Here is a 22,935-nt window from a genome sequence, read left to right as displayed (position 1 = left end):
TGGTTTAAATAGGACAGCATACTACTTAAGGAGGTTCTCATCATTAGAACCTAATCTGGAACCCCTGATTCTGATTTTATGGACATGAAGTGGTAAAGAATGCATGGGTGTGCTTACTTTTTCCCATCAAAAATCTTCATCTTTTTTAATTTAGATTATGAGAAAGAATACACTATGTCAATGTTAAGTGTCATTTGTTCCAGTATATTACCTTTATCAGTAGGCACTGTCTGCACAAAAATCGAATATTTGCTTGTTCAAATATGTTGAAAACCAAATCAACAATTTCCATAGTGTGTACTTACTTTTTCACATGACTGTACATAAATATATACATAAACCTACTTAAAAATACCCACAGGTAGTCAAATAGAAAAATAAACTACATGAATGATTGTTACCAAGAAAAATTCAAGAGACACTCAAAAAATTTCATGTGCTAATCATGTCACTGTGCTGTTTACTGAACAGTGAAAGATATAAACTACCGGTAATCAAAACACATACATGTCTTCTAAGAATAATAAAAATTTAACTTACTAAATGGTCTTCGGATTATTTGTTAAATTTGCTTTATCATGCTTGACTCTAAAGCACACATTGCGAAACCTCATGACCTACATAGAGTGCACTTTGCAAGAGATTTCTAATTTATATGCAAAGTTCATGTGATACTGTATTTCTCCTGCTTAATTCAGAAACATGACGGAGTGATTAAAAAACTGAATTCAAAGCCAATTAATCACGGGTTTAACCACAAACAAATTCTGTGTGCAATGATGCATCAGTTATTAAACCTGCTTGGCATTCATTTTAGCTTTACAGAAAGGACTTCTATAAAGTGTCTTTTAGGCATAACATTCAAATAAGCAGAAGGTTCATTATTTCTATATTTTTTATTTTATTTATTTATTATATTTTTCTATATTTTTTAACCTGCATATTTCTATATGCATGTTAAAATAATGTCTATTTTAATTCATTATCAAAAAATGTCTATTTTAATTTATCAAACTTCTGCATCTTATCTACTCTTTTGATATCCCCTTTATGTCAACATTCTTTTCAATATGTCTCCTCCCGAGTATTTTATACACCATGTATTCTCATTTATTGCCTTTTGCAAATAGATGATAAATAAAAATTACTTTGCAATAATGCTCACTTTGAAGATCTCAAATGTAAATATATTCAGTGATGGATAGTGCTATACAAGACTGTGGTCTCATTTCTATCCTTAAGAAGTACTTTTCCTAAGATGCTATCTTCACCAAAATGTACTTGCTTGTAAGGGACTGCACTGATATAAAACTGTACTGGACTGTAAAGACAAAAAAGACAGAATAATTAAAAATAAATAAATAAATCTCTAAACACTGATGCAATATAGTGTGTGAAAGTATTAAATTGCATGTGGGATAATGTCTTCTAAAAATGAAACTTTTTGCATTGGTTTAATTTATCTGTTCCTTAGTTTGTGCTTACAAGTGACACTGGCTGGTTAGACATTTTGTCGCAATTTCAGTCTTGCAGAGAACATTATAAACTCCTTAAATCAAGACGAACAATATTTGCCCTTTTAAAAGGAGCAATGAATTCATCCATCCATCCATCATTCAACCCGCTATATCAATTATGAAAGAAATCTTTAGACTATATTAAGTTTAATCTGGAGTGAAATAAAGTAAAATTGGCACAGTGTGTCTCCAGAGCAGCATAAGATTGCAACTGGTGAGACTTGCTGGATGAAAGGCTGTAGCAGGGAAGTTTAATGGGAACAACAGATAAAAAATGAGCACTCAATGAATAATACGGTGATTACTCACCAAGCGATTTTACAGTAATATGCAGTAAAAATTAAAAGACTCTCCAGTTTACCACTGCAGGCATTTTTGAACTAACAAAGCTCTAGTCTTCTGTGATCTCATTCCTTCCAGGCAACTTATCTTTAAACATCATAACAGTGCCAACTTTATATGCTTTAAAAAAAATTAAAACATCTAATGAATTAAAGTCAAACACTGAGTCAATGATAGTATCTGACGCTGTGGTTTTGTGTCCTGAGTTTCCTTAGTTTGCCAGGTCACAGTGCTTGCCATCCTAAAATCACACTGGAGGCTTTATAAGGCACTATGAACTAAGCTATTAAGAAAAGTTATTCATGTTTCACTCTCTCTCTGTCTTCCTTTCGACCCTACTCTGGATAAGAAGGTTTCAAAAATGGACTACACTTGCTGTTTTCTATTTCAGAATGATTAGTCCCATCTGATCTTAGTGAAAAAAAATCATAACTATTACAAAAGCTTCACTACCTGGGGATCCCCAAAACCCTCAGCATTAATACAGTCCTAGTCTACTCCATTCTAAAACATACTGCAGGAAATTTTATTTTCTCCCTTGTCATTACCTTATTTGTGTGCTATGCTGTGGACTTCAGTCAGTGCCCCAAATGTAATAAATAACAATGTTTTTTAAAAAGATTATTACTTACTTTAGGGCAGTTCATGTTCCACATCAACATGTTTGTCTTTATAGGGCACTCTACATGGACGTCTGGCTGAAAGTGCTACAGAGTTCACTAAACTTACAGTACATAAAAGTATTACAATTCCAAATACAAAAATGTTGGTGGCAACTGAGAAGAAACTAATGCTCCAGGACGAACTGACAATACCTATCTTTAAAATTATAATATATAACATAGCATTCACTGGCTTTGGTCCCCTGACTTCCCCACCCTTTAAAAATTCAGTCAGTCACTTTCCAACCCGCTATATCCTAACACAGGGTCAAGGGGAAGGTGATCTCGACAAAAAAAATAAATAAATACGCACACGCAAACACATTCAATTTGCTCAGGAAGAAATGCAAGAAGAATTAGTATATACTTAGGTCAAAGTCATTTTTCTAGTTCAGCTGGATTAGTTACTTTTCATCCTGGACACTGAATGCACAACAGTAGAAGCTCTGAGTTTTACACTGTTGGCTTCACTTCTATTCGCCTCAGTCACCCCCAATAGCAATACTCTGAGAAGCACAGTGATCTTTGCATTGTATAAAACATAGAAACGTGACAATTTCACAGCATGAGAGCTAACATCCCCAAACCCTCGGATCCTTTACGCCACACACGTATTGATCAGATGTATCTCTTTATTTGTCCAGATGTTACGGGCAAAAAAAGGTCTTTGAAAAATAACCACAGTGAGGTAAGTGACTTAAGGAGCGGTAAGAGATAAATATGACGTCCACAGTTGAGAGTTTTAATGCTTTGTATCGTCAGTCTCATCCGAAAGCAATTAAAGACAACATGCTGATCCAAAATACTGCATACTAACAACACAAACAGCAGGTAAAAGTCATTGCAAACTCAGCGTCAAAAAGATACCCCGACTGCCGGTCCCTACTTCGTACTTACCACCACATGGGCTCCGTTTAACTTGAGCGGCTTGGGGCTAATGAGTGGAGATACCATGTATAAGAGCAGCACGAAAGCCACAATGAAGGCGGCCACGACGAGCAGCATTGCTAAAGGCACCAACAGCCACCAGGAGTGCAATAAATGCGAGAGCCAACCAGACACTGTAAAACTGAGAACTTCGTCCTGCAGTAGCTGCAAAGGCCAAAGCCAAGAGGTGGACATGAAGAAGCTAAGCACACTACAGCAGCAATATCTGTGAACTCGGGTGGGAGTTTCCAAGTGCAATCTACAGTTTCGCAAGATGTCAATAGCGTTCGAGCGAGGCCCCAGGAAGCAAAATACAAAAAGTCATTGACGAGCAACAAACGGCAATGCGCAATGGCGCATGGGAATTGTTGTTCTAGAGGTCCATTGACTTTTGGAGCGACTCCATGGTTCAACTACGTTTCCCAGAATTCCGCAAGGAAAGGAAATACGCTTTGGCCAACCGGACTGCAAAGCGATTCATGTTACTAGATCCGGTTCGCGTAGAAATCCCGGGCAAACTAAATTGCTTACTATTAGTGTTAATAGACGCTTTGCTATCTTTGTTTATAATTTTCCTAATCATAACAAAAATATATCTATCTATTTATTTCAGCATCAATAATTAGCTAATATATGCGCTTTATGCTACAATGCTAGGTAGAAAAAGAGAAGTACGTTAAATTAAAATATTCCACTAGTGCTGGACAAGTCACATCAGCCAGGGACGAATAACCAAAAGAACGAGCTGGTATTACATCATGTATTACAGGAGCACCTAGCAACTCCGTATAGTCGCATGTGCATTTTCCAACTAATGTGTCAAAAGGCAAGCAGTGCGCACTTCAAAGAGCCGTGTAAATAAAGGGGGCAGAATACATCCGTTGTGGTGCTAGGCCCCGACGCTACATTGGTGTCAGAAGCGGGACATGGAGCTTTGGAAAAATGTGGCAGATCGAGGTGCCACTGACCCCAAGTGAGCTGTGAGAAGCATGGCCGGTAGTAAAAATACGCAGGCAAAGGACGAGGCAGGCGTTGTGAAGGGTGTTAGAGGGAGAGTCTCAAAGCTGAGATACAGACGTAGAACGCGGTTTGCAGCTCCGGTTCGGTTAAGTAAAACAGCAAAGAGATCCGAATGGCTGCATCTCCACACAAGGAGGTTCGCCTAATTTAAGGTGACCAGAATGTTTTGGGCCAGTCCGGGGACATGGGGCTAGAGGAGCGTAGACTACATACAAAGCGAAAGCTTATCACGTGAGATGAATCACTAAAAGAATGATCTGGCATAACATCATTTATAGCAGAGATATAGAGGTTGGAACTGTGAGCGTTCCTGCACCTACCACATGACAAACTATCTGGATTGGGACCTGAGAACGGTGGCTGGAGTGCCAATACTGCAACAAACCCCCTAATCTTCCTCTTAAGTTGGAGGACCTGCTTGCACGGCTGGATGCAGGTTACCGTCATACCTAGGACAAAGCAAATACAAGTGAAGGACCTTCCTCATGAGCCCAACAGAGGAGCACCTATAAAAAACGGCAGCTCTGCACAGTCGCACATGCATTTTCCAACTAGTGCAGCAAAAGGAAAGCAGTCCTTTTAAGGATAACCAGCCATCTCAAAAAGCCATGTAAAGAGCAGTGAATCCATCTGCTTCAGATGCAGACCTCAATAGTTTAGAAGTTTAACAAATACTGAATCCACATTTAAGTGCAGGAACTTGAATTGAAATCGTCATGAGGGGTGTGTAATATAGGCGTCAGTTGACCAGCGAAACAGGGGAATGACTCCAGAAGGGGGCTTCAATTTGTGGACCTCATAGCGTCTGAAGGGCTCGGATCTGTCTGAGGTCTAAAACTGTCCTGACTGCAACTGCCATTGTCTTTGCACAGAACGCTAAACTTAAGGGGCTATTTATATTGATTTGCATATTAAGATATTGTCCTGCGGTGGGTTGGCACCCTGCCCAGGATTGGTTCCTGCCTTGTGCCCTATGTTGGCTGGGATTGGCTCCAGCAGACCCCCGTGACCCTGTGTTCGGATTCAGCGGGTTAGAAAATGAATGGATGGATGGATGGATATTAAGATATGCAAAATTCTGGGAGGAGTTGGGGTGGGGCAGCAGGTGCGTACATGAGTGTTACTTTTCACGTTAACCGGGATTTATGTAGCAGAAGTGCATGGAAGTTGGTGTACAGACAGTTTTGTGCATCTGAATTTTTTTGTGCATACACACATTTCCACTTTTGTCCGTACACTATGTTTTAGTGTGAATTCTACGCACGGCATTATGAATGAGGCTTCTGACCTGTGAAATAATTTAGAATTACTACATAATTGCTTACTTCTGTGCGTTTTTGCCAGACTGTTCCAAATTACTGCATTAATTCTGTACTGTTACTTAAAAACAAGGAGCAGGGATCATAACTGAAATATATGTACATTTCCATTCATTTTAAAGAAAATTTGAAAATCCTCCTTTTGACACAGACGTGAACGGTTCTGTATTCCCTTTACAGAACATATTAATGGCTATGCTCCACTGTATACAAAATATGTACATTAAAAACACTAGCGACGGAGGCACAGCATTTAGATATAGCACACCCTAACTCCGATCTAATTAACTGTCTATTAGAAATGGATTCTGAGTCTTCGAATTTAAATCATGCTTTTAAAACTCATTATTTTACCGTAGTTAATGTAGCTACAGTTGACATATACAGTTCACATATATGACTTTTAGGTCATTTGATAATCACTTTGACCATATCTTAAGTCTTATCCATCGTCATTGTCTTTGTCATGTGTTGGTGTTGTTCCTGTAGGTGTCTTTGCCACTTTGAACAAGGTATTCCTCTTGACCTTGACATTAATGTCACAAGAGACAGACCTATTTTAAGTTCTTAATTATATTCCTTGGGTACTAGCCAGCTTCATAGTACCTTAAGTGGAAATAAACTCGGAAGAGGTGGACAGCCAATTTGCCTTAATCAGGTTGACTTTGACTTACATTTCACTAAAGATCAAAGGCCCCAGCAGTATATTTTCTCTTCTGAGGTTGCCACTGAAATTTACTTTTTAAACTAATATACTTTATTATTAGTTGTTAGACCATAGTGATGTATATACAGTACATATACACAAGCATCCACAGACAACATGTAACTGCTGCCTCATAGCTCTTAAGCCTTGGATGCAAATTCCAGGCCAAACACTTTCTTTGTGGAGTTTCTCCATGCCTACGCCCTTTTCAGGCACTCTAGTTTCACCCCCATGTGCAAAAAGATGTGTTTAGATTAACTGACAGCTCTAAATTAGCACTATACATATAAGTGTGGTTGATGTGCTCTGCCCTGAAGTAGAGGGGCAGTAGGTGTTGGCTCCTTCTTTGTGTCAGGTTCTGTTGAGAAACTCTCCAATGACCATGACCTGATAATGGAATAAAAAAGTAAAAAAAACTAGTGAAACAATATATTTCAAATATAAGTTACAAAGTAAGATGCATTGCTATGAGGCTATAATTTAAAGTATTCATTTAGCCCTCCGGTTTATCTCTCAGAGTCAACATTCAGGTGTAGTACTTCCATAAATTTTTGAATATTCACTGTATAAAGTGAAATGTACATATTTAGACAAACAAATATTTTTGGAATGAAATATGTACAGAATTGAAATTATACAGGTTCAAAATTATAGAAAAAAAATATGTCTCAAGTAATATAGAAAGGCACCCTGTATTGGTGGTGAAATATGGTTAGTGCTGTTTGTCCTGCTCACCAGTCATCTATACCAGGGGTGTCAAACTCTGGGCCTGGATGGCCACAGTAGCTGCAGGTTTTCATTCTAACTCTTTTCCTAATCGGTGACCAGTTTTCACTGCTAATTAACTTCTTTTAATAGAATTGAATTTTAATAGCCTGATGTAAAATGAGCCAATAGATGACCAGCTAAACCAGGATTTCAAACTCCAACCAATTTCACGCCAACCAATCTCTTAATGAGAAGCTGATTCTTTTTTTTTTTGTTCTTTATTTTGCCTTATACAATTTCTTGTATTAGGAATTTGTTAGTTTTTGCATACTCCTTGGGGTCAGAGCACAGGGTCAGCCATTGTACAGCACCCCTGGAGCAATTACAGGTTTAGGGTCTTGCTCAGAGGCCCAACAGAACAGGAGCTTCATGCATAACGCCGTGCGTAGAATTCGCACTATAACATGACATAAGCACAAAAGCCGAAATGTGCTTACACACGGAAAAATCCAGATGCAGGAATCTGTGCATTCGCGAACTTCCGTGTTCTTCCGCTACATAAATCCCAGTCAGCAAGAAAAGTAATGCTTGCGCATGCACCTGCTGTCCTGCCCGTCTCCTCCCAGAATTACGCTTCTTTGAATATGCAAATCTATATAAATAGCCCTTAAGCTTAGCATTCTGTGAAAAGACAATGGGAAAAGCAAGAGGGAAAATAGAAGAATTTCAGTGAATACCAAGTGGAGGCAAAGAAAAATGTACTATTTGTTGGTTTAAACAGTGGTATAAACAACAAAAGGAAGCTGATTGAGTGACATAGCAGTGACATGATTCTCAGATATAAAACTCGAAAGCTCAAGTTCACAAAGTGCCCCAAATAAAAAAGAAGTTGTCAGATATCATGTTATTAAACATGGGAACATGGTGACGCAGTGATTGTTCTTCTATGTGCTCTATGTGTGTGAATCACTACGTGCTTCTTAAACCAGCTTAGACTCCATTACATTCGTGATATTACTGCTCTCTGAATAACTAAAATACTGAGATCTATACGTGATATAATTTTCATGATGATAGGAGTTAAAGCACGTTATTAAACACGTGAACATGGTGGCGCAGTAATGGTGCACGACCTTTGATGAAATAATTTATTGCAGCAGTACTCTAGGGGCTCGTGGCGGCCCTGGGCAGAGAAAGAATCGGTGGCTCCTTCGCCCAACAATGTCAATATGGTATCTTATGCACGGCAGATGGCCACGTCTATTGCGGACACTGCATAGCTGCCTCGTGCTCATGACACAAGCGTTTAACTTTTGCCGAAATTTGCCACTGCGTTTTTAGCTGTGTCGTTATTTTCTCTTTCTGTTTTATATTCAATATATATTGGCGTGGTGGCCCCTGGAATTTGGCGGCCCTGTGCAGGTGCACAGTTTGCACATGCCTAAGGCCGCCCCTGCAGTACTGTCTCGTTCAAATGTACTAACCTCCAATTCCTGTCCTTCCTTTTCTTTCTCCAAATAACCGATCACCACACAATCAGCTCTGTAATGGACGTTAAGCCATCTGTAAGCTTATGTTGCCGATTCTTCAAAACTTTTAAGGAACATTGAAATATCTTCGTAGTACTGTACATGTTTAATTATTCTATCCTTCACGCTAGTCCCAGTGAAACATACAGTGCAAGGCAGAAACAATCCATGAGCAGAGCGCCAGATCCTTGCTAGTGTAGCAACACCGTGTCCTTTAATTATTAACAATATAAATTATTTAAATGAAGTTAAAGTTTTATCTGTATAATATAATAAACATATTTTGCTGCATTTCATCTTAAAAATGATTTCGTCATCATATATAAATACGTGCTTTATAAAGTGGCTCAGGCTGTGCAATATTATAACTGTCTCAAGTTTACAGTGAGGTGATTGTATTCATAAGTACTAACAGTTCTACAAGGAGCAGGTGATGGAGTGATTGATTGTGTTTAGAGCTCTTGGGATGAAACTCTTTCTTAACCGCAAGGTTCGTACAGGAAAGCGGTTGTCGTATGAGAGCAGTTCAAATAGGAAGCATGGATGAGGCAGCGTATGCTTGACACTGTATACCGATAATTCTCTTTCTGATCAGCTTCTCCGAGTGGTGCAGTGAGAGTAATATGGAAAAGATGACCCGCTGTGGCAACCCCTAACGGGAGCGGCTGAAGGAAGAAGAGGGTGCGGTGAGATTAACTATGCTAAAGCAGCTATGGTATTTAGAATAGTTTGACCATTCTGTGGACCATTATATTGTTACAGGTTAATTACAATCACATGCATTAAACTAATAAACAATATGCGGTTAATTTCAGTGTACTGTACAGTATTTATAAAGCCGCATCAGCAAAAGAAAGGATAACCACACAGGAACAGTAGCACTGCTTTGACGCTGGGTGCCGCCAGTCTGCAGAACCGAGCAGAGAATTTGCGTACGACAGGGTATGAGGTACCATGGAAATGTACGTGGCTTTACGCCAAGTTTAGGTTTTATACATCGCGATTTGAACATGGAAACATTCTTACACAACATTTCTGTGCGTACACACCGTTTATACGTGAGGCCCCAGGAGATCTTTTGGCATGACTCGAACCTGCAACATTCTGGATACCAGCACAGATCCTTAGCCTCAGAGCCACCACTCCGCACTTGCTGTTAATTAAACCTGTCATTTAATTCCGTGGCTTGTTGCTGCTCTCATTCTGCCATAGCAGACATTTCCAATTTCTAAGGACACAGTCAAAATGTTTTGGTGATCTGAGAGATCAACCTTATCGATACCATTGCCTTTCTTTATTTTGAGATATTTTGTGATGGGCATAGGTGAGTTGGTCATGTGGTGGCTTGTTTTCTGTCTCATTATTGTTTGGCTGCTAATTAAGGAGAAAGAGAAACTAAGGGGCCTGAGTCAAGTCAATCTAAAACTAAGACAAAATAAGTTAATTAGCAGCAAAAATGGCTCACTAATGATGAAGATGGTTAGAATGAAAACTTGCAGCCACTGCGGCCCACCAGGACTGGAGTTCGACACCCGTGCTCTATACTCTCCACCAACAATCACTCAAAAAAACCCTGATTTTAAAATTGGCCGTGAAAGTACATTTGGCAGGTTCAGTGTACCTAATCACCATTTTCAGATTCTTTTTTGCCAGATTGACATTGACAAGCATATTACTGCCATCTACTGGATGCTTTGAGGATAAATCTAAAAGAACTTTCAAATTCAAGACCAGCTGCTATTATACAATACTGCATATTCATTTCGTCTGAAATAATGCCTAAATGTGCTATTCCCTTAATTTAGGTTTTCTCAAATAATACATAACTTGGAAGTGAATATTTTGGGTAATGAAGTAAAGTATGTTCAACATATGCCTTATCACAAGTTTTTCCAGTTTTTTCTCAAGAGTAATGAGTGGTCTTGCGTGTCGTGTATGAGATATACTGTACTTTAAAATCTCAATTTTCTGTGCACTCTACTTTCATCTGGTAAACCGCTTAAGCTTATCAAGATCACAACCACAAGTTTACTTGTCTACAGAGCCAGTTATACGATTTTTGCTACCGTGGGCAAAGTTGTAAATGGTGCCCTGCCACCTCCTTTGCTTTGAGAGGAGTCATCACTGCCAGACCTATAACACTGAGACCAGGAGACAGGAGTGGGAACAGGCAAGTATTTAGGACTTCAAATTCACAGTTTGAGAATATGAAGTTAAAGCGCTTTTTCAGAAAATAAGTGGAATCAAGTTGCATTACTAGTCTATATTGATTGCTTTCAACGTTTCTCTAATGAAAATTAATGAAGAAACACATTCAGTTATTACTGAAACTACTACTGTACTACTATATATTCTACACATATATTTTTTTAACTAAGATTTTATATGATTACCGTATCATATATACGTTTAAATTAGTAAAATAAACTGAAAACGTAGCATAATGACAACATTCAGTGAAACTGAGAATATAATGATTATCTCTTAAATAGAAATCTTTACCCCCAATTCCTATGTACCATATGCTCGTGTGTGCAAATAATGCAATCGACCTATCCAAAAAAATGCACAACTGCTTTAGCTTGCCCAGAGCGAATCTCAATAATTGTAATAAGTAACAACAACAAAGGACAATATTTGGTAAGTTCTAACACAAATTTTAATGTATATGCATTTGGGAGATGATCATAATTTTGGTTAAATCAGCGTTTAGCAATTTATTCAAAAACTGCAGTCCTGTTGCCGTTTTGATCGTTTAATTTTATTTCGCCAGGTCTGTCTCTTCTATGCAACCGTTTGAGGACTGTCATTATTATTGGCATCATCATCATCATTGTTGTTGTTCGTGTTATTGCTGGACTGCGTAGATCGGCAGACGTTAAGACCATATATCACTTTGTATGCGAAAATAATATAAAACAATATAATTTGGACATTCGCTTTGTGTCCGAGTGTTCGTAGGTCTACATTGTTTAAAAACTGTCACGTCGCCGAGAGCCGTTTCTGGGTAACAGATTGTGCTGTGCATAGCGAAGCCAGTGTTCTGTCCGAACAAATTTTTATTAATAAAATAAAGTCAGGAATCGCTACATGGTGCTGCAGTAATGCGCCTTGACCAGTAGAGGGTGCCATAGGTACTTGTCGCTACCGCCTAAACCCAGAAATGGCCTTGCTTGAGATGCACCAATCTAACATTTTGACGTTAAGTGTTTTCAATAATTTAACAAACAACATTTATAATCGAATCCCATGGGTTCTCATATCACGGATATCAGTACTATACTGACGATACGTAGCTATACCCGTTACTCCCTCCCGAGGACAATTCGGTACCAGCTAGAGCCTCTGCATGTCTTTCTGATACTTCAGCCTGGATGAAGAATGACCATCTACAGCTCAACCTGGCAATGACAGAGCTTCTTGTCATCCCAACCAGCCACTCTGTTCATCTCCCCATCTCTGTTGCAATCACCTGTTCAAGTCAATACGCAATCTTGGGGTGGTAAATGATGTTATGTCAAAGGAAACAGTGCTTTGAAAAATCCCAGTTTGGTGTGTCACCCTTGCGTCAAAATAGTATAAAGAAACCAAATAAATTGCAGTTTTTAGCTGTGGAATAATGCACAAATGAAGAAGAAAAGAAAGAAGCTGCCCAGACGGTCTGAAGGTAAGCACAAAAGGGAGCAACAGTCTTGATAGCAATCGTTGAGCCCCGGGTTAACAATGACTGCCACCAGTACTGTTAGCCAACAGGGTGGTGGCGGAAATTGGGCTACTGTTGGACGAAGAAGAAGAAGAAGAGGAGGAGGAGGAGGAGGAGGAGGAGGAGGAGGGAGACATGTCCGGAAGCAGAAGGAGAGGAGGAAGGTAAAGAGAGTGGAACTGAGGGTAGGAACTTTGAATGTTGGCAGTATGACTGGCAAGGGGAGAGAGTTAGCAGATATGATGGAGAGAAAGAAGGTCGATATATGGTGCATGCAAGAGACTAAATGTAAGGCGAGTAAGGCCAGGTGGATCGGAGGTGGATTCAAATTGTTCTATCATGGTGTGAATGGGAGGAGAAACGGGGTAGAGGTTATTCTGAAGGAACAGTATGTCAAGAATGTTTTGGAGGTGAAAAGAGTGTCAGAGTAATGATTATGAAAGTGGAAACTGTAGGTGTCATGATGAATGTTGTTAGTGCATATGCCCCGCCAGTTGGGTGTGTGATGGAGGAGAAAGAGGATTGTTGGAGTGAGTTGGATGAAGCGATGAACAGTGTACCCAAGGGACAGAAAGTGGTGATTGGAGCGGATTTCAATGGGCATGTTGGTAAAGGGAACAGAGGAGACGAGGAGGTGATGGTAGTTATGGTGTCAAGGAGAGGAATAAAGGTCAGATGATAGTGGATTTTGCCAAAAGGATGGACATGGCTGTGGTGAATATGCATTTAAAGAAAAGGGAGGAACATAGGTTGACATACAAGAGTGGAAGAAGATGCACACAGGTAGATTACATCCTATGCAGAAGAGTCAATCTGAAGGAGATTGAAGACTGCAAAGTGGTGACAGGGTAAAGTGTAGTTCAGCAGCATAGGATGGTGGTCTGTAGGATGACACTGGAGATCAAGAAGAGGAAGAGAGTGAGGCCACAGCCAAGGATCAAATGGTGGAAGTTGAAAAAGGAAGACTGCAAGGTTGAGTTTTGGGAGATGGTGAAACATACTGGGTGGCAGTAAAGAGTTACCAGACAGTTGAGCAACTACAGCAGCTGTAGTAAGGGTGACAACAAGAGTGCTTGGTATGACATCTGGCCAGAGGAAGGAGGAAAAGGAAACCTGGTGGTGGAATGGGGAAGTACAGGAGAGTATACAGAGGAAGAGGATGGTGAAGAAGAAGTAGGATAGTCGGAGAGATGCGGAAAGTACAAGGAGATAATGCGCAAGGTGAAGAGAGAGGTGGTGAAGACTTAAGAAAAAGCATATGAGTTGTATGAGAGGTTGGACACTAAGGAGGGACAAAAGGACCTGTACCGATTGGCTAGACAGAGGGACTGAGCTGGGAAAGATGTGCAGCAGGTTAGGGTGATAAAGGAGAAAGATGGAAACGTACTCACAAGCAAGGAGAGAGAGTGTGTTGAGCAGATGAAAAGAGTACTTTGAGAATCTGATGAAGAGAACAAGAGAGAGAGAAGGTTGGATGACGTGGAGACAGTGAATCAGGAAGTGCAATGGATTAGCAAGGAGGAAGGAAGGACAGCTAAGAAGAGGATGTAAAATGGAAAGGCCATTGGACCACATGACATACCTATGGAAGCATGGCAGTGTTTAGGAGAGATGACAGTGAAGTTTTTAACCAGATTGTTTAATGGAATCTTGGAAAGTGAGAGGATGCCTTAGGAGTGGGGAAGAAGTGTACTGGTGCCGATATTTAAGAATAAGGAGGATATGCAGGACTGTAGTAACTACAGGGGGATAAAATTGATGAGCCACAGCATGAAGTTATGGGAAAGAGTAGTGGAGGCTAGGTTGAGAAGTGAGGTGATGATTAGTTAGCAGCAGTATGGCTTCATGCCAAGAAAGAGCACCACAGATGTGATGTCTGCTCTGAGGGTGTTAATGGAGAAGTATAGAGAAGGCCAGAAGGAGTTGCATTGCATCTTTGTGGACCTGGAGAAAGCATATGACAGGGTGCCTTGAGATGAGCTGTGGTATTGTATCAAGAAGTCGGGAGTGGTAGAGAAGTACTGAAGAGTTGTACAGGATATGTACAAAGGAAGTGTGACCATGGTGAGGTCTGTCATAGAAGTGATGGATGCATTCAAGGTGGAGGTGGGATTGCATCAGGGATCGGCTCTGAGCCCTTTCTTATTTGCAATGGTGATGGTCAGGTTGATAGATGAGATTAGACAGGAGTCCCCGTGGGCTGGGCTATGTTTGCTGATGACACTGATCTGTAGCGATAGGAAGCAGGTTTCAGGAGATCCTGGAGAGGTGGAGATATGCTCTAGAGAGAAGAATGAAGGTCAGTAGGAACAAGACAGAATACATGTGTGTAAATGAGAGGGAGGTCATTGGAATGGTGAGGATGCAGGGAGTTGGCGAAGGTGGATGAGTTTAAATACTTGGGATCAACAGTACAGAGTAATGGGGATTGTGGAAGAGAGGTGAAAAAGAGAGCGCAGGCAGGGTCTAATGGTTGGAGAAGAGTGTTAGGAGTGATTTTTGATAGCAAGAGTGAAAAGGAGGGTCTACAGGGCGATAGCGAGACCAGCTGTTATATAGGTTGGAGATGGTGGCACTGACCAGAAAGCAGGAGACAGAGCTGGAGGTAGCAGAATTAAGGATGCTAAGATTTGCACTGGGTGTGATGAGGATAGAGAGGATTAGAAATGAGTACATTGAAGAGTCAGCTCAAGTTGGATGGTTGGGAGGAGAGATTGCATTGTATATTGGGAGAAGGATGCGAAGGATAGAGCTGCCAGGAAAGAGAAAAAGAGGAAGGCCCAAGAGAAGGTTTACAGATATGATGAGAGAGGACATGCAGGTGATGGGTGAGGCAGAATAAGATGCAGAGGACAGAAAGATATGGAAGAAGATGATACATTGTGGCAACCCCTAACGGGAACAGCCGAAAGAAGTCTTCACATACCTGAACTTAATTAACTTCCTTAGCATTGTTTACCCTCAGAAAAAGGAGTCTAAAATGTTAATATTTGTTATTGTTTTGGGTTGGGGGAGGGATCATTACATGTAAATATCAAAATATCACCATAAATAAATAAGAGTAGTAAAAGTCTGTTCACAATAACCTCTGCTGTAGTGATGCAGATTTAGTACACGTCCTTTGTGTGACAGGTTTTAAAACTGTCACCAATACATGGCCCAAAGTTTAAGGTAAGGTAAAATATGGGCTCAGAAAATGGAATAGACTATACACACACACACAACTCAAAATATTTCAGCAAGTAATAGCTTTATTTACAAAAGGCATGGAAAGAGATCCTTATTTCAGACTGTGAAATCATCATTAGCACAGCCTCCTGGTCTAAACATACCACAGTACCCATGGTTTAATGTTTAGAACAAAAATCATAAAAAGAATATAATTTATACTACAAATCTACACTTTTGTATAAAGAAACCAGTTTGTGTTTGAAGAAAATCCACCACCAGAAGTGCATAGCAGTACAGCTTTATATAATTATAAAGAGTACAGCTGTTAAGTGAAATGTGCAATTCTTTAACAGATGTTCTGCAGCATGAGCAACAGTCACAATCAGCATGACACAATGATGCTAAACATTTGACACTGCTTTTAAAATCATCCAATAGTTTGACATGTATTTGTCTTAAAATGAAAGTAGGAGAAATGGTAACTGTAATAAAAAGGCACATGTTTTAAGGCGCCACTTTGAATGTTTCCAACTGCAGGCACTGCACCAGAAAGGATAAAATACAATAAAAAAATCCTCAGACTTATTCATTATTTACCAGGTTTAGCTTCTGCACTGACTGGCGCATGTTTGTGGAAGATTTTGTACATAAAAACTTTACTGACTGTGTAATGTATTCTCTGCGACCACCGATAACACCACCCCCAAAAAGAACCAAAGCAAAATATGATACACTTAAAAAAGAGAAACACATAAAATGAAAATTAAAACCTCATTTTCATGAGCTTAACGATTTCCCAAAGTTGTGATATTGCTTCATCTATACTTTCTAAAGCTTTATAAATGCATAAGTCATTAAGGACTTTGTCAAATATGTACTGTATTACTTCACCTATAACAAGGAAAGTTTTCTTCAATAAATCAATTTTGGTTAAATAAGATTCTTAAACCACAGTGAAGAAATGTATTCAATAAAAATTATATATAGAAACATTTTTAGACTTACAAACAAAAAAAAATCAAACAAAACAAAAAGATGTACAGGCTGCTTGTATTGGCAAGAGTCATATAGCCATTATTATGCAGTTGATACCTGTTGATCCAACATGAAGGTGTTTCATTATACTGTATAACCGTAGTACAGACAGAGAACCAGGTAGTAAATGGCGGAATGCATCCAATAAAAAGGGAGACAGAAACAAAAGCAATATGCATATAGCACTGTCAGTGAGAATTAGAATTTATCCCTCTTGACCAAAGTCTTCTGTAAACTTCCTCAGTTTCTCCAGGTCCTGCTCATTAACAGTTGGTTTGGTATTTGCAAGAGATCTCAGCATATCAGACTGTTAAAAAAAAGGAAAGGAAGTAAGAAAAAAAATGTCAACAGATACAACCACCTTAAGAATGCAAGATTATTATAGATAATTCCTCTGGGACTTGCACCAAGCAGCAGCCTTTGCAGAAGCTCACTCTTTTGTATAGTTATTTGTATTAACTTTATTAATATTAAAAATTGTAAGATTTTAGCCTCTGGCTTGCTACTGTATTTTCAGAAAAAAAAAATTGTAAATTAAACTGAAGACATAACACACCATCTCAACTGCTTTTTGGATAAGCTACGGACTTGATGTCAAGGGTGAAAGTAAACAACCTAATGGACGCCTACATTTAGAACATCTGGGAATGTAAGAGACTCTGAGGGATATTTTAAACAATCCCATGTTCACCTGCTGCGGTGGGCTGGCACCCTGCCTGGGGTTTGTTTCCTGCCTTGCGCCCTGTGTTGGCTTGGATTGGCTCCAGCACAACCGTGACCCTGTAGTTAGGATATAGCGGGTTGGATAATGGATGGATGTTCACCTGTTAGCACCACGTTTACCACCACCTAAAGAGCTCTGTTACACCCTATCAGAGGAGCTGCTCATCTAAAGATGGAAAAGACCAAACTGCAAAGATCCTGAACAAAGATAAAAGTTACAAGCATGTCCGAGGGTGGAAGTTGTGAAGATCTGAAGGATAAAAGTAATGTTGAAAGGATTTAGAAGTGTCCCAACTCCATATAATGAGATACGTTTGATTGCTTTTTATAAAATTGCCCAAAGTGTTGCATCTCATAACAAGTTAGGGAGAGCCCAGGTACTGTGACATTTTGGATACTGCAGAGTTTTGGCTTAAAGCTCTAATTTCAGACACGGTTTTACTGCTGGATGGGTTTTAGACATGTGAGGAGAAAAGAGAAAAAAAGGCAAGGAATTTACAATTGTATGAAAAAGTTTGGGAACCCCTAGTAATTCTTTGGATTTTTGTTTAGCATTGGCTGAGCTTTCAAAGTAGCAACTTCCTTTTAATATATGACATGCCTTATGGAAACAGATGTACTTCAGCAGTGACATTAGGTTTATTGGATTAACATAAAATATGCAATATGCATCATAACAAAATTAGACAGGTGCATAAATTTGGGCACCCAACAGAGATATTACATTAATACTTAGTTGAGCCTCCTTTTGCAAATATAACAGCCTCTAGACGCCTCCTATAGCCTTTGATGAGTATCTGGACTCTGGATGGAGGTATTTTTGACCATTCTTCCATACAAATATCTCCAGTTTAGTTAAATTTGATGGCTGCTGAGCATGGACAGCCTGCTTCAAATCATCCCATAGATTTGATGATATTCAAGTCAGGAGACTGACGGCCATTCCAGAACATTGTACTTCTCACTCTGCATGAATGCCTTTGTAGATTTCGAACTGTGTTTTGGGTCATTGTCTCGTTGGAATATCCAACCCCTGTGTAACTTCAACTTTGTGCCTGAACATTATCCTGAAGAATTTGTTGATAATGGGTTGAATTCATCCGACCCTCAACTTTAACAAGGGCCCCAGCAACACAGCAAGATGGAATCTCCACCAAATTTGACAGTAGGTAGCAGGTGTTTTTCTTGGAATGCAGTGTTCTTCTTCCGCCATGCAAAGTGCTTTTTGTTATGACCAAATAACTCAATTATTGTCTCATTAGTCCAAAGCACTGTGTTCCAAAAATGAATCTAGCTTGTCTAAATGAGCATTTGCATACAACAAGCAACTCTGTTTGTGGTGTGAGTGCACAAAGGGCTTCTTTCTCATCACCCTGCCATACAGATGTTCTTTGTGCAAATTGCACCAAATTGTAGAACGATGTACAGATACACCATATCTGCAGCAAGATGTTCTTGCAGGTCTTTGGAACTGATCTGTGGGTTGTCTGTAACCATTCTCATAATCCTGCGCATATGCCGCTCCTGTATTTTTCTTGGCCTGCCAGACCTGGGTTTAATAGCAACTGTGCCTGTGGCATTCCATTTCCTGATTACATTTCTTACAGTTGAAACTGACAGTTTAAACCTCTGAGATAGCTTTTTGTAGCCTTTCCCTAAACCATGATACTGAACAATCTTTGTTTTCAGATCTTTTGAGAGATGCTTTGAGGATCCCATGGTGTCACTCTTCAGAGGACTGTCAAAAGGAAGCACAACTTGCAATTGACCACCTTAAATACCTTTTGTCATGATTGGACACACCGGTCTATGAAGTTCAACGCTTAACGAGCTAATCCAACCAATCTGGTGTTGCAAGTAATCAGTACAGAGCAGTTACATGCATTTAAATCAGCAAAATTGCAAGGGTACCCAAATTTTTGCACAGCCAGTTTTTCACATTTGATTTAAATTTTATACAACTAAATACTGCTTCACTAAAAATCTTTGTTCAGAAAACACCCCAGTACTCAGATGTTCCTAGGAAATGAAAGACATACCACGGTTATCTTTTTTGTTGAAAGTAAATTATGCAGACTGAAAAGGGGTTCCCAAACTTTTTCATATGACTGTATGGACTCTACAAGCTAAACTTGCTCTATTCAAATATTAATGACTTTAAATATAAACCTACAACCTGAGCAGGTCTGAAATTATTTTTCTGCCATCTGCAACCCTGTTATTGACATCAGCAGCTCTCCATTATCTAAGCCTGACATTGTTCTATGCATTTGGGAAAGGAATTTTGCATTATTAAAAATTTTACAGGAGATTTTATATTTCCCTTTAGGGACAAAATGTTTCGATTAACTTTAGATACCAAACATATTGGAACTCTACAACATATCAAAAATATGATCTCATTTAAAATTTGAAGCTATGCAAGTAGATTTTTGCATTTTAATAGCTATAACCCTGATAAAAATGATTTTCATTTAGAGTTAACTAAACCATCGGTGGGGCATGCTCTCCCCATCATACACACCACCTCACAGTCTTCAACTCCCCAATACATTAATATAACCCAGGTCTTTTGTAACTTCAATAATGATTTGAATACTGGTTAGTGAAACTCTGCTCATTGCAGGCACAACATACTGCTCACACTAACTTTCAATGGAGCCTCAGGGCTGGCTGTGCACTACTTCAGCCTCTAAATGATGTAAATCATATATTTTGTTTCGAAGTCATGAATGCCTTAGTGTGAGTGAAGCTTGCATTGGGTGTATGGGGCATTAGACATTCCTAAAAAGAATTCTCCACTTACTAGTGACTTAGCAGCAACTCACAGTATGAGCAACCTACATTTGCTAACATGCACATATTTACAGTGGTGTGAAAAACTATTTGCCCCCTTCCTGATTTCTTATTCTTTTGCATGTTTGTCACACAAAATGTTTCTGATCATCAAACATATTTAACCATTAGTCAAATATAACACAAGTAAACACAAAATGCAGTTTTTAAATGATGGTTTTTATTATTTAGGGAGAAAAAAATCCAAACCTACATGGCCCTGTGTGAAAATGTAATTGCCCCCTGAACCTAATAACTGGTTGGGCCACCCTTAGAAGCAATAACTGCAATCAAGCGTTTGCGATAACTTGCAGTGAGTTTTTTACAGCACTCTGGAGGAATTTTGGCCCATTCATCTTTGCAGAATTGTTGTAATTCAGCTTTATTTGAGGGTTTTCTAGCATGAACCGCCTTTTTAAGGTCATGCCATAGCATCTCAATTGCATTCAGGTCAGGACTTTGACTAGGCCACTCCAAAGTCTTCATTTTGTTTTTCTTCAGCCATTCAGAGGTGGATTTTCTGGTGTGTTTTGGGTCATTGTCCTGTTGCAGCACCCAAGATCGCTTCAGCTTGAGTTGATGAACAGATGGCCGGACATTCTCCTTCAGGATTTTTTGGTAGACAGTAGAATTCATGGTTCCATCTATCACAGCAAGCCTTCCAGGTCCTGAAGCAGCAAAACAACCCCAGACCATCACACTACCACCACCATATTTTACTGTTGGTATGATGTTCTTTTTCTGAAATGCTGTGTTCCTTTTACGCCAGATATAACGGGACATTTGCCTTCCAAAAAGTTCAACTTTTGTCTCATCAGTCCACAAGGTATTTTCCCAAAAGTCTTGGCAATCATTGAGATGTTTCTTAGCAAAACTGAGACGAGCCCTAATGTTCTTTTGCTTAACAGTGGTTTGCGCCTTGGAAATCTGCCATGCAGGCCGTTTTTGCCCAGTCTCTTTCTTATGGTGGAGTCGTGAACACTGACCTTAATTGAGGCAAGTGTGGCCTGCAGTTCTTTAGACGTTGTCCTGGGGTCTTTTGTGACCCCTTTGATGAGTCGTCTCTGCGCTCTTGGGGTAATTTTGGTTGGCCGGCCACTCCTGGGAAGGTTCACCACTGTTCCATGTTTTTGCCATTTGTGGATAATGGCTCTCAATGTGGTTCGCTGGAGTCCCAAAGTTTTAGAAATGGCTTTATAACCTTTACCAGACTGATAGATCTCAATTACTTCTGTTCTCATTTGTTCCTGAATTTCTTTGGATCTTGGCGTGATGTCTAGCTTTTGAGGTGCTTTTGGTCTACTTCTCTGTGTCAGGCAGCTCCTATTTAAGTGATTTCTTGATTGAAACAGGTGTGGCAGTAATCAGGCCTGGGGGTGGCTACGGAAATTGAACTCAGGTGTGATACACCACAGTTAAGTTATTTTTTAACAAGGGGGCAATTACTTTTTCACACAGGGCCATGTAGGTTTGGATTTTTTCTCCCTAAATAATAAAAACCATCATTTAAAAACTGCATTTTGTGTTTACTTGTGTTATATTTGACTAATTGTTAAATGTGTTTGATGATCAGAAACATTTTGTGTGACAAACATGCAAAAGAGTAAGAAATCAGGAAGGGGGCAAACAGTTTTTCCACACCACTGTAGATTATTATATCATTTTCATCAGTTTGGTTCTAGCAACTTATCTGCCAAGGTATGGCTTTCTCTCACCATTGAGACCACTGGTTCTAGGAGTTTGTCCCCTGGAACGTCCATCCATGTCATCTCTATTGCATTGGGATCCCCTGGAGAACATGGAGTCAAGAGATCGTCTACCACTTGGTTTGCATCATCCCTTGATGAACCCCGTACCTAGATATTCAAAGTAAAATGTCTACAATAAATTTATAAACAAAAATTGAACACATTTCTTCTGCATTAACTCTAGGGTACAGTGTGACATATTAGATAATACGAATTAGACTGACCTTTTTAAAGTGTGTTGCAGATTGTACTTTTCTGACTGGTTGCATAAGGGCATCTCTCACAATGATGCTGATATCGGCTCCAGAGTAGCCTTCGGTTTTCTTCCCCAGGGTGTGGAAGTCTGACTCATTCAAGCTAGTGGGAGTAGTGCCCAGGTGGAGTTTGAACATGAAGGAACGAGCATGTTCTTCAGGTAGTGGAATATAGATTCTCTTCTCAAACCTAAATAATACATTTAAAATAGTGTAATTACATCTAAAAGCTGTTCTTAGTGACCAGTCTGCACATTTTCGCACTAAGAGGAGATTGTAATTGTTATTGGCGGTTTAAAGATAGAAAGATCATAAAGTTCTAATTTCAAATGGTCACTTTGATAACTAGATTTGTAACAAACAGCTGTAAGGAAACATTTTATTCTATGCAAGATAAACACTGTCCTAAACAGGGAGTAGCAAGAGAGCCTAAAGAACCTAGCCTAAACAAGCAACCAGCATTTTCGAACATCTAAGCCAATAAAATGTCCTGCTTGCAGCTTTTAGATTTTATAGTGTAGAAGTTTTTTTTCTTCCTTTTACGCAATTACCGAACAGAAATAAATGCATCACCTCCTTCTAATGGCAGAGTCAAGTGTCCATGGGATATTTGTAGCTCCAAGCACCAATATGCCTTCATTGTCTACACCAACACCTAAAGAGTGCACAAAATGCATTGTAAATAGAGGGGATTCCAAATAAATTAATCTACACAGCTAAATTCAATAAATAAAAA

At 39.4% G+C, this 22,935-nt stretch overlaps 2 protein-coding genes across 2 annotated transcripts in view; both read right to left on the bottom strand.

Moving 5' to 3' along the window:
• kdsr (3-ketodihydrosphingosine reductase) overlaps positions 1-3,774 on the bottom strand; it is a 62,316-nt gene extending 58,542 nt beyond the window's left edge. Inside the window, exon 1 of the mRNA XM_039753198.1 lies at positions 3,419-3,774. Coding sequence (XP_039609132.1) covers positions 3,419-3,643 — 225 coding nt within the window. The 5' untranslated portion in view covers positions 3,644-3,774. The remainder of the gene's footprint in view (positions 1-3,418) is intronic.
• An 11,890-nt stretch (positions 3,775-15,664) lies between these two features.
• The window catches only part of vps4b (vacuolar protein sorting 4 homolog B), a 31,227-nt gene continuing 23,956 nt past the window's right edge, over positions 15,665-22,935 (bottom strand). The window contains exons 8-11 of the mRNA XM_039753197.1: positions 22,773-22,854; positions 22,170-22,389; positions 21,913-22,053; positions 15,665-16,946 (exon numbers count right to left, since the gene is read on the bottom strand). Coding sequence (XP_039609131.1) covers positions 16,845-16,946; positions 21,913-22,053; positions 22,170-22,389; positions 22,773-22,854 — 545 coding nt within the window. The 3' untranslated portion in view covers positions 15,665-16,844. The remainder of the gene's footprint in view (positions 16,947-21,912; positions 22,054-22,169; positions 22,390-22,772; positions 22,855-22,935) is intronic.

This window comes from Polypterus senegalus, chromosome 5 (genome assembly GCF_016835505.1).
Source record: "Polypterus senegalus isolate Bchr_013 chromosome 5, ASM1683550v1, whole genome shotgun sequence".
Classification (NCBI taxonomy): domain Eukaryota; kingdom Metazoa; phylum Chordata; class Cladistia; order Polypteriformes; family Polypteridae; genus Polypterus; species Polypterus senegalus.
The sequence above is the reverse complement of the archived record's forward strand: the minus strand, read 5'-3'. Positions and strand labels throughout refer to the sequence as shown.